Source organism: Accipiter gentilis, chromosome 31, assembly GCF_929443795.1.
Source record: "Accipiter gentilis chromosome 31, bAccGen1.1, whole genome shotgun sequence".
NCBI lineage: Eukaryota > Metazoa > Chordata > Aves > Accipitriformes > Accipitridae > Astur > Astur gentilis.
In genome coordinates, this window is record NC_064910.1 from 18,054,009 (window position 1) to 18,072,587 (window position 18,579).

The 18,579-nt window shown below is 41.9% G+C and overlaps 1 protein-coding gene across 5 annotated transcripts in view; it reads left to right on the forward strand.

Moving 5' to 3' along the window:
- The window catches only part of FRMPD4 (FERM and PDZ domain containing 4), a 410,476-nt gene that overhangs the window by 53,036 nt on the left and 338,861 nt on the right, over positions 1 to 18,579 (forward strand). Inside the window, exon 1 of one of the 5 annotated variants that reach the window (XM_049834631.1) lies at positions 13,618 to 13,813. The exons of 3 other annotated variants lie outside the window; for them this stretch is intronic. Coding sequence is in view for 1 of the 2 variants with exons in the window: in XM_049834629.1 (XP_049690586.1) it covers positions 13,766 to 13,809 (44 nt within the window). In the remaining variant the exon portion in view is untranslated. Of the gene's footprint in view, positions 1 to 13,617; positions 13,814 to 18,579 lie in introns of those variants that run through there. One more of the 5 variants, XM_049834629.1, reaches the window with a different exon arrangement.

Sequence of the window (18,579 nt, forward strand, 5' to 3'; positions counted from 1 at the left end):
AATGCCAAACGGCAACACAGCTCCGGCAGGAGCTGTGCCCCCTTAGCGGTAGCGGTCCCCCGGCCCGGCAACACGCAGAGCTCGAGCCGCATCCGCAACTCCAGCACCGCGGGAACGGACGTTCCTTACTGTCGCAAAATGAAACTGCAGTTAAAAGAAAAATTACTGTTTGCCTTAGGAATAAAGGATGAAGAGAGGAAAAAAAAGATACGTTCTTCCCAAGCGGTAAGGTAAAATAAATGACAGCAGGTGCATCTCCCTCAAGTAGTGCCACTCAGAAGTGATTCCAGCTAGACTTCCCTGATGCAGCATGATGTGCCATGCCGTGCCATGCCATGCCATTCCTCCATCAGCCAAACAGCGAGCAGGCTGCAGCATGTGGTCCTGGTCCATGTGGCCAGATTACCCTTGCACACGGGAGGGACAGGGCTTGGGCATGTTGGGACTTTCCAAGATGTGGCGTCAGGAGATGGCCAGAGCATTTTGTAGGAAAGTCTCCCCGACTGGCACACAAATATAGCAAATTAACCCCAATGAACTGTATGCACGCAGCTTAAAAAAAAAATCTGGGACTGAGGTAACAACAAACACATCAGTCTTTATTTCAGTCTGTGCGAGCGATGTCAGCTATACTGAATGATCATAATTTTAAGCACCTCCTGAATTTTTTAAAACTTCTCTGGCTCTTATCTTGAAGGACATGTTAACTGAAGAGCTTTTCTGAACTCTTTATAGATTGCCACATACAGTAAACCTTTAAAAACCCATGTGTCTCAAGCACATGGGATCACTATGCTTTGCAGAGGCTTGGGCCTTTACCAAATGTATTCCTCTGTCGGGGGGGGGGGGGGGTGGTGGTTTACGAAAGCTAACACACTTTTTAAAAAGATTTGAAGCGACAGCTTTCTGCATGCCCATTATCCAACAGGTCTGACCGCTCTCTCCTGCGGTGAGACTGACAGACTGCATGCGGCAGGGAGGAGAACGAGCAGGGAAAGCCCACGAGAGCTTTATTACCAGTTCCATTCTCTGCATGCATACCTGGCTTTCCTCTGCCAAAAAGGGATCATTTCCTTTTAAACTATCACTGCGTTTTCAAAGGGTTTCTTTTCTACTTGAAATGTGATTGCGAAAAAATGTCAAGTTTTGCTGAACAAATTCACTCCCTGTGTGGATCCAGTCACATCTGCTAACCACAGTGATGAAGCATTAGCTAGTTCTCAGCTGAAATGTTCTGGCCTTCGTCCAAAGTATTTTGGTTTTCAGCCTAAAAACAATAATGTTCAGTTCTAGTATGTAGTTTTTAAATAAAAGGAAGACACCCCTTCACCCCCCCAATTTTTTTTTTTGTAATGAAAGCAAATGCTTTTGTCCCTCCATTTTGTTCAGTAACAAATATGATTTTTTTGTCAGAAGGTGGTTTCTGTAGAAAATTTTACCAAGCTTATCACGTATAAGCTCCACTTACAGCCAGTGAGGCAGTGCAAGCTATTAAAGCTATTAAAAGGAAATTTTTTTTGGCTGTTGTGAATTTTGGCGTTAGTTACTACTGCATGTAAGTGGTCTTTAGCTGAATAGCATGAAGGATGGGAAGAAGTGTTAGAGGCTCAGAGGAGGAAGAATTGGCACATAGCAGAAGGAAGAGCTCTAATAGGGGATTGCCATCTTGGGCACCAGGACGATCTTGTGAGGAGGCAGCATTTGTATTGCAGAAACTCTTGCATGGTTCGTCACTTATCTAGCAGAAATTAAGGCCTAGAAGGAACGGGAAAAGAGATGTCCAACAGCTAGTACCTATTTATTGCCTACCTGTCTGGTTGCCTGTCTTTTAGGGTGTTACTGCCAATAATCAGTTATCTCTGCACATTCATTCTTTTTTGGGTAGCAAGGTTTTCCTGTAGGAGTGATAAGGAGCCTTGAAAGTTTCCCATAAAATTCACAATTTCTACCTTGGCATTTCAGTATGCCTGACAAGATTTTTGTCATCAACTCTGATAAGCATAAGTTGGAGCGTTAGCATTTCCCTTGGACACAGACACATCTCCTAATCCTCACGCTACTTGAGGAGTGTGAAGCAAGCAGGAGAGTTCCTCACATGACAACAGATATTGGCACTGATACATAGAGGAAGATTTATATCTCTTCACAAGACCTCTTAACAGCCTGCAGATCTGAAGAAGAGAAACGGAGGAGATAACATCTTTTGTAGAGAAAGAAATATCATCCTTTTCTGTGGAAGAATGATGTCACGAACAACAGCCAACATAGCATGTTCTGCTTCCAGTTCATATCTTATCAGCTTGGCAGATTGCAGATTGCCTGCAGACATCCTGTCTGGACACACCAGGGAACACGGTAATCGTCTTATTGCATTCAGGCACGCAGCATCCTGAACTATGTGGCTCTGCCCATGTTGGAGGTCAGGTTTAGAGGCTTGCTGGCCGAACAGCAGGTAAGCTGAACATCCCTACGACTGCCGTATACGCACAAGATGGATGCATCCGTTATTGCAAAGCAGGAGATCCCGCATTCTCACACTGCGTCTTGGGAGGGCTACCAGGTGTATCTGCTACTTACGGAAGGCAGAGAAGTAAAACTCAGATACAATGACACCAAAAATACAGAGAGGATACCAGCAAGAGAAAATCGAAGTTAATAAGAAATAAGGAATACAGAAAAACAAAAGTGCTGGCTTGCAAAGGAGAGGGAACTGTGGTTAGGCAAAGAAGGTAGGTAGGGTATGTACAAGTTAATTTAGAGATATACTATCTTGGACCCGACTTTCCTGCCGCAGCAGTTCTGCAACAAGTAGCAGTTCAAGGAGGAGGAGAGTTCAGACACGCTCTTTCGGCCGCTGCCATGACGAGGGCTCATGGCATTAACACCCTGCCTCAGGGAGAAATGTGGATCATGATAGTGCAGGAATGATACAGAGCTGGCTTTTGGGTACGCTTCCTTTCTGAATCCTCTCTGGAAAGCTAAGGAGAGGTAGATTGGAATATCTGAAAAAATGTTTCTAATACAGTTTAACAATTTGAAGTTTTAAGATCGCTGATGGTGTGGACATAAAGTTTTATAAGCAATTCTCTAACAGTTTTTTAAGCAATTCCGTGTCATTGGAATAATACACTAGTAATTTATATAGTTTGCTCTGGCAAATAAGGCTCAAGAAAGGATTCCACAGAATGATTTGTAAAATTGTCATTATGAAGCTCAAGAACATTTTCATTCTTCCATCTAACATTTATTTCACACCATAAAAGTAGCTTATGTTCCTCTGATGTGTTTTGCATACTAGATGTCATATTGCACATGGATACTTTCTTAAAAATATGAATGTAGCTCTAACTTCTGAGTAGTCTCAGCTCTGGGATTCAAGCTTCTGCCAAATTTCTAGCCATTTAGCCATTTTGGTTGGTTGTCTTTACAACCGAGTGAGACCATAGATTCATCACTGGCATCTGTAGGAGCATGGTCAGTCAGACCTTGGATTAACATAGAATAGAATGCTCATTTGTAAACTGATGTGGACTGACTTTGATTTGACTTTGGATCAGACCTCTGTGGAAAAATATATTCAGCAAGTGAAAGAAATTCAACATTATAGTAAAGTCGTTTGCTCACCAGCTGTTAAAAATAAATAGCTATACAAATGATGTGCCATAAACTAAGACTACCGTTATGCATAAGAATGTGTCTCTCTCTTTGACGATTGCTCTTTGTTTCATGATAAGGTGGTGAAGCCTTAGGAAGGCTTTATCATTGTCGGTGACGTTAGTTGATTGTGCTTTTATGCGACACTAGTGCCACTCGAAATGCTTTCAGGTCTCCAGTAAAGCGTAACTGTCATTCTTCCTGTAAGACTTCTCCCAACTAGAACAAGAGGCATGTAGTTGTATGCAGCGCTCCCACCACCTCCCAGGGAAACAAAGAAGTTTATCACTGAGGCAGCATCACATTCCATCCAAAGCACATATAACCTAATGGAAAATGTGAAATAAGCTGAATGACATGTAAGTGAAAACTGTGCTGTCTTGTCTTGATATGGAGAATTTTAAGTCAGATAAAAATAATGCTGCTGACCACTTACTTGGTGTCTTTTGATGAAATTCCTTGAAAGAAATCTTTACACGTTTTACCTTTGTGAGATATACCAGGTGAGCATGTGTTTTCATTTTCTGGAGAAATAAACTGAAATACACTGAAGTTGGGAGTTATCTAGCTATGTACTGAAGCACTTGCACAGAGGTGTGACTGGAAGGCAAGACTCCCTTTGCTCTGATTGAGTAAGCACTATTCTCCTTCATCTCACCCAGTTTCCAATAAGAAGTTGTTCACTAAAGTGACTTACAGAGCCTTTTGTTTTAATTATTTGACAGTCATCTTTGATATTTAAGTTGTGATATGTAACTCTTCATGATTTTTATTCATATGCAAAATACAAAGTAGCACAGCTGAAAAAGACAAATTTTAAAAATAAAAACATCCCACTTCACAATATTTAAGCACATTGATTTTTTCCTTAAGTCTTTGACTGCAGAAACTTTTTTTATGTCAAGAGCTGAAGGAAGACAGAATAGGAGACATTGATCACTGAGCTTTATATACAGACCTAAATTCCAGCAAGGCCCTTGATAAATGTCACTTGATTTCAGGTTTCTGACTGCCTTACCTTACGTGCTAGGAGAAATGCAGTGCAACAAATTAAAGAGGAAGATGAACAACTTAGTGAATGAGAGGCATCCATACAAGAAGCTGTCTCGCACTAAATAGAAATGTTAAGCGGAATCCCATAGCTTGTTGGCCAGTGCTTGTACCTCTGAGGCACACAATAGATATGAGTGAACCCAGGGAAGGCATGAACTGTGAACTGGTTCATCCTGCGAGCAGCATAGAAACAAGAAAACTGATGAGCTTCAGGTGAAATGTGAAGGGACTTCAATCAGATGTCTAACTGGTTTGACATAAGACTACTGTCATTTCACTCTGACAGATTGGAAGCAATAAAAATTACTAGTGCAATATAAAAGGACTTCAAACAGAAAGCAGAACGCTGTGTGAAAAACCTGGCAATAGAGTATGTAGCGTTTCTACTTGGGGAAAAAATAAAGAAACTTGGATTTCTTGTCTCTCTTGTTCAAAGCGCTAGTTATTTGTGAAGCCAAAACAGAGAATTTTGGCTTCACAGGCATTCGAGCTGATGCCAGGCTGTAATGATCTATGCTTACTGTATGTACACACAGCATTAAGGGAAGGCAATGTTATTCAAATGAGCCTGTGGTTTACTAGATGAATTTAATTATTTCTGGTTTGTTTTTGCCCTAGGGGCTAGTTTTTGATGGAAGAAATTCAATATTAGTACTTAGATGACTTGCAGTATACAAGCAACACTGCTGAGAGCGTACCAAAAGCAGTGTTCAATTATAGCTCAGTGAAGTCAGTAAGGACAATGAGGTTACATCTGTTATTCACAGCCTTCAGTGGAGAAAACTAGGTTGCACAGAAACTGAATATATAGGGAAAAAAGAAGATGCTGAGATCAGGCATGTGTACAATTCTGAGTGGAGACCTACAGCCTCGGAGTAGTTTTTCCCCACAATAATTCACAATAATTTCTCATAATAATAAAGTTCACAGTCTCAGCAAAGTCTGTAATTCCAGACTTCTCACATCTAAGGTGCTCACAGTCAGCTGTTTTAGTGGGAATGATTTTTTGGAAGGAACCACTGCAAAAGTTTTGTAAAGGAGAATTTTTTTCCTGCATCCCACATTAAAGCTCCCCAAATTCCTAACTGCTTTTGAAAATCAGCCTTATCAGCAGAAAGCAGAGGGAGATACTTTGTGGTTTAACAGAGTGATAGGCAGTGATTCAAAGATAAGTAAGTCCTTGTACAGTCATGAATCCCAGGTTAAAAGAAGCTAAAACATTTTCATGTTTAGCAGAAGGAAAAAGCAGTGTTTATATAGATAAGGTTTGGCAAGTGAGCTCTAGTTAGGCTAAAGAGCATTGAGGTCAGTGCTCACGTAGATTTACAATAGTACTTCTCTACCGGTAGACGCAGTTGTTAGTAATTAAAAAAAGATTACGTTTCAGCTGCTGCTTTGCCTGAATAGTTTCCCAGGCAAGTGCAGGAATGAGTAGGAGAAAGAGGTGTGCAGCAGAGGGCTTTTGGTGCTGGGAGGAGATGCCCTAGCTAATGTATGTGCACGTGCGTGGTTACCTAAAATAGCGACGGAGCTGGTATGAAAATGCTCTACTGAAGGGTTAGAGTCTTAGAGAGGAGAAACGTGTGAAAAAGGTCCCCTCCTTCCTCCACAGAAGGTGCTGCCCCATACAGATGTGTGAGACAAAACGCCGACGCCGTCTCTTAGTTGCTGTGGGACGGGAAAGAATGAAGGAGCTAAAGTGAGAAATGCACCTCTTCCACCGTGTTTTGTTATAATGGAGCATCTTCACACTTGGAGGACCCTTTGTGAGTGAGGCACTGACAAAAAAAAACATGTGGAGGATGAAGCACTGTCCAGTAAAGACCAGCTTGTGGCCAGTACGTGTCCCCAGTGCCACCGGGTCCCTGGGCAGCCGTGTAGCCTGATGAAGGAGCGCTTGTTGTTCTCTCAGTCACCTTGTAGATGGTTCTGGGGATGGTCAGTGACCCCACCACCCATACTTAGGATCACCTCCCTCATGAAAATGGGGTGGCATTTTCCGACATTGCCTTTATACTAAAAAAAAAAATAAAAATCATAAGAAGCAAAAATGGTATTAAAATGAAAGACACGAGAAATTAGCCACTCCATTAAAAGGCAGATACAGAGAAGTTAAATACTTGTCTAAGCTGTATTTTGCTGCCAATGATTTCTGTCTGACTTTGAAGTATTTTCTGGTTAGTAGATTGACCTGTCAAACTGACTGCCAAAATACCCAGCCTTCCAGCGCTGAAATCATCTCCCTTAACAAATCTATCCTGAAATTTGCCTTCCCTGGAGTTGAGACTGACTTGGAAGTGAAGCTTCTCCTTCACCTTACCCAGTGTTTGCTTGCAAGTGAATTGGCCTATGGGACTTTTCACAAACCCTTATAAGTAAATTAGTACAATCGTTCAATCTATCAGTGCCTTTCCTCATGCTCATCTTTGTCTGATATGGTTTCCCTTTTTTTACTTAATGATGCTTCTGGAATCTGCCATCCAGCTGAGAGGACATGACTTGTCTGGATATCCTAGTTGCTACAAACCCTATCGTATATACAAAATAGAAATATGCCTTTTCCTGGTAGACAGAAGGACAGTGCTGAGTTACATCGCTCTGAATATGCATGAGTTTAAGAACACAATTTTTAATGCCTTATAACTTCCACAGCAGTCATTATTCTGGCGTCTGAACAAGAATGATGAATATTGTTCATTGGAAGTCCTTGATAGAAATTAGGTATAATCATAAATAAATAAGCTCAGGTATTGCTAAGTCTGGATCAGGTGATCTTTAATTATGGCTTGTTGGGTTGCTGGAACTCCAAAGTATAATTCCTATGCGTATCATCTTTAGCCCAGTTACCACTTATAAGAAGTGTTTGCAATCTGACTGGGTTGTTCATTAGCTATTTTCAAAAGAGGCATGTTGCTCGTCACTGCTGATGTAACATGTCTGTGCTCGGGCTTTGCGTTGACAGCAGTTAACAAGGTGCGAGCCTATGCAACGGTCCTGCAGTACGTGAGAAGTGGACATTTGCCTGCTCAGCGGCACGGCTCTGGACACACATTTCAGGTGCCACAGCAGCTCTGTCACTGGAAAGAGCTAGCAGCCACTGAAAAGGACAGAGAGTGACCAGCCCCTGCTTTATTTTGAACAGACCTGCCTTGTCAGTCACTGGAAAACCATCTGTGAGCTGCTTAACCTTGATCATAATCTGTTTCTCCCGGTTGCTGAGGCAACTTTGTGCCAAAATGTGTTGGGGTGGATATAAATCTTCTGGTGGGACGTGACTTCTTGGGTCACAGTCCCAGCTCGTGTACAGTAGGGTGTCAGTTTCTGTTTGTTCAAAGCAGTAAGGAATGTGTCTAAGTTAATTATTACTTGGGATTTCTGTGCATCTAAGTCTCTAAACCAGCAGAATATTGTTAAACGTTTCCACCAGCACTGAGGCTTCTCTCATTTTCCTTTACGTATCCCAGATTGATTCTGCCATGCATATTCACAATGGGTTGTATCTAATTCTGCACATGGGATTATGTCATAGAATCTGATTTGGCAGGTGCAAGGTTGGATAACATAATTTAAATTTTTCTCCTGATTTACATTTCCCAGTAACTAAGGAATGTGTATAGCAATAACACTTGTTGCAACTCTATAGTGCACCTGAAAATCAGTTTGTTTGCTTGTTCTATTTACTGGTTTTAAGATGATAAATAGTAGCATATGAAGAATTTTTGTAAGGATGTCAAATGCTTTATATAGGTTTGTTGATATAACATGAGTGCAGAAAAAATACTTGATTTAATGCAAACATCAATAAATACAAGTCAAACATAAGCTGAATGTTAAACAAACACACTGCAATTTCAAACGAATCATAGATATGAGATTAGCTCCATCACTGCTTTCCTCCAGCTCTGCCCACTCTTTTCAGTGAGCCTGGGACCTACCTACAACTCCAGCACTGCCAGTCTGCCCACAGTTACTCATCCCTGTCTTTTCCACATCTCAGTTCCTTTCACTGACGGCCAGGGCTGGAGATGAGCTTGGAAGGAGAGGAGGAGCGTGCTTTGCAAATGAGAAACACTGTATGAAAAGTTTCAACAGGGGTTGTAAATACGACAAGCAATGGGAAGAGGAATCTTGCCGAACACAGTCAACATCACGGTCTACCTGAAATACCAGGTTGTGCCCAAATTCAGTGTATGGGTCTTAATGTGTTGGGGTTTGGGAGGAAGGGGGAATGTTCGGCTTTTTTAAAAAAATATATTCTATTATTCTATTGCCAGAGCATGTTTTTCACGCAACTGCTGGTAAGACTATACTTTCTGACATGTGAAAGGTTTTCTTCAAAAAACTTCTTTCCAAACCTCTGAAAGGCCAGATTCAGTCACACTGGCAAGTGTAATTTTATGGAGTGGTGCATCAGGACAGCAAGTTTTGGCGCTGGCAGCTCGGTAGACCAGTGCAACACCAAAGACCAGTTTACATCTTGCTTTCATGCAATTTTAACATTGAGCCTCAGAGGAAGCTCTGAGAGCCAGACCTTCACTTGAAGTCTGAAGTTCAGCGTTCCTCCTCCAGCTCCGTCTCTTCCTTATTGCACACAAAGTATTGCCATCTGCAGGACCACACGCTGAATAGTTCAGCTAGAAAGTGCTGAAGACGTTACTTTGGGATCCACCCGATTCAGTGCAGGCATCTGACTCCCAGCTTGTCCCTGTGAGTTCCCTTTGTAGTCGCGGAGAGAAATGGACACTTCTAGGCTTTATTCATCTTATCTGTAAAGCAGCCGGCTGAATTAGGTCAGATGAATCACATCCTAGAAGCCGCTGTGGAAGCAAGCGGTGGGTGACTAGCATGGACAGCCAACTGCACCACAGACGGCTGACATTAGCTGGGATGAGTCCCGTTTATGAGGGTTGTTGCCAAGATCAAATGAAGCTATAGATCAAGAGCATGCCTAGGTTAGCTATTGAGTAGAAAAATTCACCCCTTTCTTACCCTTTAAATAGGATTCTCAATATTTCTATTTTTTTCCAATCCGAATTTGCCTGTCCTGCTACTTAGTAATTGTCCTGTGGTGTTGTCACCGTACATGACCTACTGATTACTAAAATAGGAACTTCTATGTATTGAAATGCCATCAGACTGAGTCACTGACACGATATGCAAAGTTCTTATTTTTTAATAATTCCTATAAAGCAGTAGTTAATCTTCTTTCTACCGCCACAGTCAAGTTGGCAACTTATCAGCAATATTCTATGTATTCATTTATTTAGTAAGCATGCCTTCAGCTTTACAAAATGGTATTGATACCTTATCCTTAGAAACCATGTTGCAACCAGTGGAGTGAAACTGATGTAGAGTGAAAATAAGTGCTTGGCTCCGCTGTAATGTAACCAGCCATCGGAACTGGGATGAGGCTTCACCTTGCCTCAATTTAGATGGTTATCCCTACTCTCATGATAGGATTCATCGGACCCGAATATATCTATGAAGCTGAGATGCATTGCATCCTATAGGTACCTTATTCTGTTCTTTGATGATTTTGGAGCCTTGGGTGAGGGGGTTAAAACTCTGCACTTGGTAAGATGGAAATGGAAAAATGTTAGACATGACAGTCAGGGAGGAATTCATTTTGTCGTGAGTTCTAGGAACACTGTTACTGTGGGTTTAGTTGATTTTTGTCCTTTTTTTTTGAAATAGCGTGGCATCTTTTCCAAGGTTAAAGTTATAGACATGTGCATCTCGACAAAGTCAATCGTATTAAAAACAAATCCTGTACTAGAATTACCAGTTACATAACCTATGAAACCCTTTATTAAGGACCCGTTGTCGTAACTTCTAGTGTATATAAATCATCCTTGCTCTACTGGTTTCAATGTGTGTGCATCAGTTCATGCCAGATGAGCATCTGGCCCCAAATGTTCAGTACATGTTTCTCAAGATGCTATTAAGAGTGTAGTGAGAAGAAAGGATTATGTTAAATGCTGGTTTATTTCCGTGTTGGTTCATTCACAAGAGATGCCTGGGAAAAGCAAATAAATTAACATATGTCCTTTTTTTTTTTTTTTTTTTTTTTTTTTTCCCCTCCCTAGTTCTTTCAGTGTTCCTCTTGCTGGGATTTTAGAACAGGGAAGTCCAGAATGGGGAAAGTGCTTGTGTTGAAGGTTGGCTGCTGGGACCTATCTCATTTTGTAGCATGTTATTTCTAAAAGGATCTACTGAATTCCTTCACAGTAATGAGTTTGAACTCAGTGTCTGATGGTACATGAATAACTTCAGCAGCATGCCTTACATTCCGTGGAGGAATAGCAAGGGTGCTATGCAGAATAGTAGAGAATTTGAAATGTGAGTAGGGAAAAGATCCGGTTAAAACACATGTGATGGAGAGAAAACATGAGAGTGTAAGTGATCAGATTATCTAGCTTAATTGCACATGTGAGGAAACCATATGGTGTAACTACCTTCATCATCCCTCAGACTACTCCAGAATTATTGCCTGATTAGTCTTTTAGATTAATCTAAGATTTTACCCCTATTTTGAAGATGTGAAAACTAACACGGCATAAACAGCTGCTTGTCGAATTAGTGGGAAATCTCCAAAAAGTACTCGCTGAGTTTGAGATGAAAACTTATATTTTCAAAACTGGCTGCTTATTACAGAAGTCCAATTAATGATAGGTTGTACCCGAGCTTTAGAGAAAATGATCACCTGTAGCTACCGCTTCAGGATGATGCTCACTTTGAAAGCACAGCCCTGCATGTCTCAGGCTAAATACTGAATATCAGTGAATATATGTGTTTGAAGAGTTGTCTTTCTTAGGTCTGTTAGCAATTTGCCCATTTCCAGAAATCAAATTAGTTTCAGCACTAGGATCTGAATTCAGAAATGATGCCCAACCCCATATTTATACCATACTGCACTTGGAGTTTTTTCACTACCTTGGAGTTTTTTTACTCTTAGATCAAGTATTCAAACCAACCTTGTGAAAAACAGCAATTACATCTGTGGTAGGTCTGCTTAGTCTGAGTCAAAGCTTACCTTAGGAACAAATCCTGTCTTCTCTTTTCACAAGTGGAGATCTTCATGGCTCTTGTGATCCCACGAGAAAGGCCAAAACATACATTTGCAAACAGGAGAGAGTGCCCTGCAGACATGGCATTTCAACAAGGCTGGTGCTGGTTTGTGCTCAGCCTCTGTCCTGAAAGTTAAGACTCTGAGCTCTCCATTGGCATTTTTAATAGAAAAATTGAGAATGGTCTCCATTTCTTTTCTCCACTGTGTGAAAATACGAGTTGGGCAATACAATAAAAACCCAGCAGGTTGTCAGCTTTGCATTTGCAACGAGACTCTGCAGCCCGGGTGTGGATTTTTCCAGGCGTGCCCTCTGTCCGCTGCAGCCACTGCCCTCCCTTCTCTCTTCTGATGCCTCGGTCTTCTTCAGGCCTGCAATGAAATGTCCTTGGCCTTGGTCATTAGAGTTTAGCTGAAATCATCTTTGCTAATTGTTATCTTCAGCAACACTAGCAGCGTTTATGATCCAGCTGTCTGCACTTCTATTCTGGAGGAGTTTTTCCCCTTGTTGGGACAGACCGCACTTCTTTGTAGAAGGTGGGAGCTGTGGGAGAGCAGATGGGTCCAGCTGGTGTCAGAAATGGAGGTGCCGTTTAACGAACTGCTTTCAGCACAGCCATTTCCACGGCAGCTGCCTTTTGCGCCCAAGACCCACATCACCGATACGCAGATCAATGACCAGATCCACCGCTTTTCCCTCTCTTTGTTTTTTTTTTTTTTTGCTTCTCTTCATCTACTTGGACCCAGCGGTTCCTCTTCCCAGGGGTCAGGGCTGTTTGCTCTGCCACGGCTCCCCACGAGCCTGGTGCCCCAGCCTCGCCGTACCGCCTGTCCTTAGCTCGTCACCCAAAACGAAGCCGCGCCTGGTGCTGCGCTCCTGCAGGGGGGCATCGGCGGGCTGGGGGGAGGAGGAGAGGGAGTCGTCGTCCCTTGGACGCGTTCAGCGGTCATCAGACTTACTCGGCTGAAGGTTTTCTCCATGTAGGATCGCTGGGGAATAATTTGTGATTCCTTCAGCAGCTGTCTTACTGCAGTTGTGTGTAAAGCGCAGTGCAGATTGGTAAGGAAAGTTTAAGTTTACATAAAGAGACTGTGTTTCTCACAGGTGTTTGTAAGATGTTTAAGTTCTGGAAGTGTAAGATCTTTAAAAAAAAAAAAGACTTGCTTTTCAAAAACTAGAGGCATCCTCCTCTGAAAATCAGAGGTCTTCAGTTGGGCAGAGGAAAATTGAGGCACTGAACGTGATTATACTGTTGCTTTTGAACACATCTTTGGATGCAGTGGACTGGTTTGTACTCTTCATCCTGTGATATTTAGTTGACAAAGAGTCTTTCGCTTACTGTCACTTCTTTTTTGCATAAGTAGAAGAAAACTTTATTTCATTACAAATGCCAAAGTCTTATTCTATTATATGAATATTAATCCCAGCAAAGGCAAGGAAAACAAAGCACACCTCTGCCTGTCCCTCCTTATACCAGAAGACGCTGACACATCATTAACATTGGCCTGAAATTGCACGTCACACTCACTGTATTTTACAACAGGCTGCGTACAAACACTTTTTTATATTTGTTAAGGTTAATCCCAAGGCTTGTTTCAAGGTGAAGCTACACAACAGTTTTAAAAATTGTCATTAAATCATTACAGCCCAGACCATGGGACTGCAATGTTCACATTGATCCTCCCCTGTCAGCGGCATCGACACGGGCTGGCATGTGGGAGCGTCACCGCAGCAGGATCCCCCCGTGCCCCCGGCCACTGCCAGTGCCTCCGGTAGCTCTTAACCAACAGCAACACCGGCGGTTTAATAGCTGATCTGATGTGGAGAGCTGAACCGGGTGAAGCCGAGCAAGACGTACAGAGGAGGGCTGTATGCATTTATGTTTGTACGTAAAGGGTAGAGCAAGAGAAGAGGCGCAGATTCGCTGACCAAGGCTGCTGGGTCCCAGGAGCAGTTCTCTTTGCCAACTGCTTCCGTCAACTTTAAATACAATGGACGTTTATGATAATCCATTGGGAATCTTTACCGTGATTCAGTGAGTAAGCTAATACATCTGTACTCCATATTTTAAGTTAATGGGAATATAAATATTTAAATATATGCATACTTTGCAAGGGCAATGTGGTTTTAAATACTCACAATTCTGTGCCCTTAATGATAAGACTTGTTTTGAAATTACTTAGTTAAACATTGAAAATAGTTTGACCTTTGAATTAAACTAATCTAAGTAGCATTTCAGCAAACGGTAACACAGACATCCTAGATAATTTATTGGAAATGCCATAGAACTGTAGTGAACTTCAGAAAGTGAAGAAAGGAATGGGACATCTTCTTTCATGAAAGAATGCTGACCCTCTGGGAAGTTTTAAGAATCCTTAGCTGTTTTAGCAAGCATGCATTTATTTCACAAATGCATTTGAAAGTTATGAAGCTTATTTCCCATTACACCGCGTGGTACGTTTGTCTTTAAAGAAAGAACTCATCTCTTAGGTAAATTATTCAAGATTTCACTGTATTGTATATATGTTGGGTCATAGCATGAGAAATGTTTGTTTAAAGTGTGTAATGCTGCATTTATTTGCCAAAAGAGGCTGTCCAAAACTTCGGAGGGCTGGGAGTCAGTGTGCCTGGATTCTGATTCCAGTTCCACCAAAGACGGCTCTTCAGCCAAATACACATTAGGTCATTTTTTTAAGTCTGCGTTTTTTCATCTCTGAAATGGGTATAAAACTATAACTTTCTCAATAGCAGTGTGGAAGGAAACTTAAAATTTGCATAATCCAAATCTTCAAGAATTGTAAAGCTTTGGACTCAGCTGGTTCCTTTCTACTTGAATAGAAGTGTCTTCTCCCGTGAAACTGCATGGCAGCTGAAACAATCTCCTCTGGGTCTTTCAGTAATGTTTTTTTTGTGAATTATTTAACTTTTTTTTGCCTCTATTTAATCTTCCATAAATGAGACAAAATAAGATAAGCCCAAAGATATCTGTACATTTTCATTAACCATATGATCGTAAGGTTTGTGTCTTTTCCTTCTGCATTGTTTCTTTTTCATTACTCTTTGTCATCTCCATTTGTCAAGGCAAGTTTTAAATCAGTGCTAGAAATCCTTTTGAATAGGGACCTTGTCTTTGCAGGTCTCCAGTGAAAAGTCTAGCTAGTACTCTGGAGCATGTTAAAATAAATGCCAGAATTCTGGATAGTTTATCAATCTAAACTCCATCCTTCCTCCTCAACTTGTACTCACAGGCAGATAGGCCACTGCTGTGGGGTCAGCTTGCTCCCATTCTGCATGCTGCACATCAATACAGGAGCTGGGCAGACTCAAAAACGAGAGAACAGAAACAGAGACACAAAAAGGATAGCAAATACAGAACCGTATTCATAAATATTTCCCTTTCCCCACCTTCCCCTCTCCAAAGTCAAGAAAACAAAAAAATGAGCCTGGAAGAGACAATGCAGCTGAAATCCAAATGGGCGTGTTCCCAGGGGCAGCGAAGGGATGGCGGCTTCAGCTCCCCGCACCCAGGGGACCTGCTTGGGTTAATGATCTTGTCCTTGGTCTCCCAGAAGCTCCAGATACTTTGCCTTTGATGCCCGTTGAGCTGCTGTGTAAAGCAAGGCAACTGCTGCCAGTTTAATGGGGCATAGCAACTGAACCCCTGCAGGAAGATTTTTCCAAATAAATTGATGGAAAGATAGGATCATCTTACTATATGCTCCTTCACGTTTCAGTGGGGCTGAAGTATGTTTGCAAATTCATATTTTTTCAGTAAGGGTTAAGGGCACCCTGACCCCAAAGACTGTGTACAATGGGTACAGTTATTAAAGTTCATATGCACCAGAGTTATGCTCAGCAGGCTTAGAACTGCTTATTAAAATTTTTTTTTTCAAGTGTAATTCTTTGAGCACATTACGTCAAAACAAAAGATGCTTGGAATGTGTAGGCAGTGCTGTGCAGGCTCTACAATAGAGCCATGAGTAAGAGGGAGAGCTCTCTATTATGCACATTCCCCTTAAAACATGAAGAAAGCTGGCAAGTCCTGTGCAAGCATAAGTAATACCGATGAGGAATTTGGAAGCTTAAAAAGAAAGGATATATTCAGACACAGTCATTACAGTCTCAGTTCTTTGATTATCTGGATGAGGAATGCCAGGGATAAAAAAGGGATACACAGAGAATTAAATGAGGACTCTTGTATAGTCATCAACTCCCTGTATTATCTGTTGCAGAACCAGAATTCAGTCATTAGAGAGGTAGGCTGAGCTTTTTCCAGAGAACCGAGCTATCCCTCTGGAAGTCAGTAATATAGCTCCCTAACTGCTTCTGAAAAACCTACCCACAAAGCTTGATTAGGCATATGCTCCTTGATGTAAATGGCTGAGTCTCCATCTCTATGAAAGCCATTTATCTCTGTAAATAACTGTGCTTTTTTGTGTACAGAATGGAGACAAGCAAAAAACCCCCACTAAACCCCGAACAACAACAAAAACAAACAAAGAAAGCGGTATATCTCATCACCTTCCTCGCAACAGTTGAGCAGTGAGGGTCACGCCTGTACATTGGGGTGTTTTTCTGTTTCTGACACGCTCTTGTCTGAATGCCCATCAAGCTGACTGTGAAGTGAGCTTGCAGGAGTGTAAACAGAGGAGTCAGCTTTTTGGAAAACAGTGCTTGTGGTTTCTGTGATTTGGCAGCAATAAACCTCTCCCCTATGCAGGCGCACAGCGCTGTCCCCAGAGCACCACTCCTGACTCATGAAGCATCATAAGAACAGGCGTTCCTCCGTGGACATGCTCGGAAGATGACGATCTCTGGCAGTGACAGCCTGAGCAGAATATGCTTTAGGAGCCAGTTAGTATCAAAGTGTGGCAGAAAAGGCTCATAATGTCGAAGGACTTCAAACCCAGTGATTCGTACTGCTCATTTTTAAACTTTCAAATTACAGAATGGCGGGTATTTCCGAATTTTAATCTCTTTGAGAGCCTTAACAATGTCACAGAAAAGCAGGCTGTAGTCCTACCTTTTCAAATAAAGAAGGAAAAAAAATCACTAACATAGTGGCTTATCAAACATACTAGTTTTGCATTTAACCCTGTACAGACAGTGTGAGCAGCGAATTATGCTTTTATTAACTCTGCAGTCACAATCTCTTCCTACACAAAGGATTTCCCTGGACCAAGACCGTTCCTAAGAGATCCAAAGACGTGTTTTGTTCAGATCAGGAGTGTGCTCGGGAAGCAAATATCCTGTCCCATTTACTGTACTCTCATTCTCAGTGTGAAGTGGGTTTGGGGCACACAAACTGGATGCCCCTCTGAAGAAATGAGGAGATGGGATCCAGCAAGGCACCTGCTATATGCCAACCACCGGGCATTCTGTGCAGGGCCCAAACGAGAGCTAGTCTGAAATAAAATCCTTAAAATGTGTACAGGGTGGCCCTCAGCTCTTCTGCACCCACTGTTTCGCTCTATGTATCCACTCCAATTATGCTCTGTCACTTGCTAATGCAGAGATGCCCTAGACTTCTAAAGAGGACAGTCAAAATCAGGCTGGCATTCAGCCAGATCAGCTATTAGCTTGCCAGCCTTTGCAGTAGTTTGCACTGAGATTATGGAGAGGTGCCGAGCAGGAAATCTATAACTGCGGTGTGGTTGGTGTTTAAAACAGTTTTTTAGCTTTAAGTTAGATGAGGGTTTCCAAAAGAGTGGTCTTAGTGACTTTTTTTTGCTGCTAGATAAGATCTGGTGTTCTCTTTTTTTTTTTTTTTTTTCCACCCTGTGCTCATCATCGTTATGTGGAAGGTTGTGTCAGGATAGAGCAAGTTCTAGGCAATGCCAGCAAAAAATGGCAGTAAAACCACTGTCACAAGCCATCCACATTGAAACAAAGGCAAGGTAGAGCAAGTGTTACAAACACTCTGTCAAAGAGATCATCTGGGTGATGTAACTGGATCTGTGACCTTCCTTAACTCACAGGGGATCTTTTCTGCTCAATAGGGCCCTGAAATAGCTGACTTCTGGCGAGGTTTAAATAAGCCACTTGTAAATAATTTTGTCATGTGTACTGGGAGGGAAAAATTCTGGCTGCAATTGATTTTGCTCCTGTACTTTCACAGCATTTTGCCACAAGCCCTCGGTATTGACAGTCTTCCCAGACCTACACTGAATTCACAGTGGCTGCCCTAAATGTCTCACGCCTGCTATTTTCTCTTTTCCTGCACGTTCATGTTGAATAAATATCAAAACCATTCCTGTGCCTGAAATATTTGCATACTGTGGTAAAGTGTCTGAAAAGGCAAATGGATAAGATTGTTCTGTGACCAACTCTGTAAAAGACACTTTACTAAGAAGGTACAGTTGGGAACAAAACCCAGCATACTGTTAATCTGAGTTATGCTCTGTTTGTATCTGTTAGAAAGCTTATATTCATTTTAAATGGATGGATATTAAGATTATGGAATCTTTTGCTTCAATCACCAGTTCCAATCTAGCTAAAAGTACTGTAAGTGATCATGGGTATCATCTCACATTAGACCATTGGCCTGTCTTTCTGGAAGGACGGGGTGACCTCAGACATAGGCTACTGAGCTCTTGCTATACAGAAACACAATGGTAGTCTTTGACCTGGTGCCCTACAACTGAAAACCAAATAAAGCATTATGACAGATACTACTTCTCTCAAAAAAAGGCCAAGGACTGATAGCCTTTGAAGGTGGCCACCTGGCAAGGTGTTCAGTGTTGGCCCTGCTTTGAGCAGGAGGGTGGATGAGAGACCTCCTGAAGTCCTCTCCACTCTGAATGAC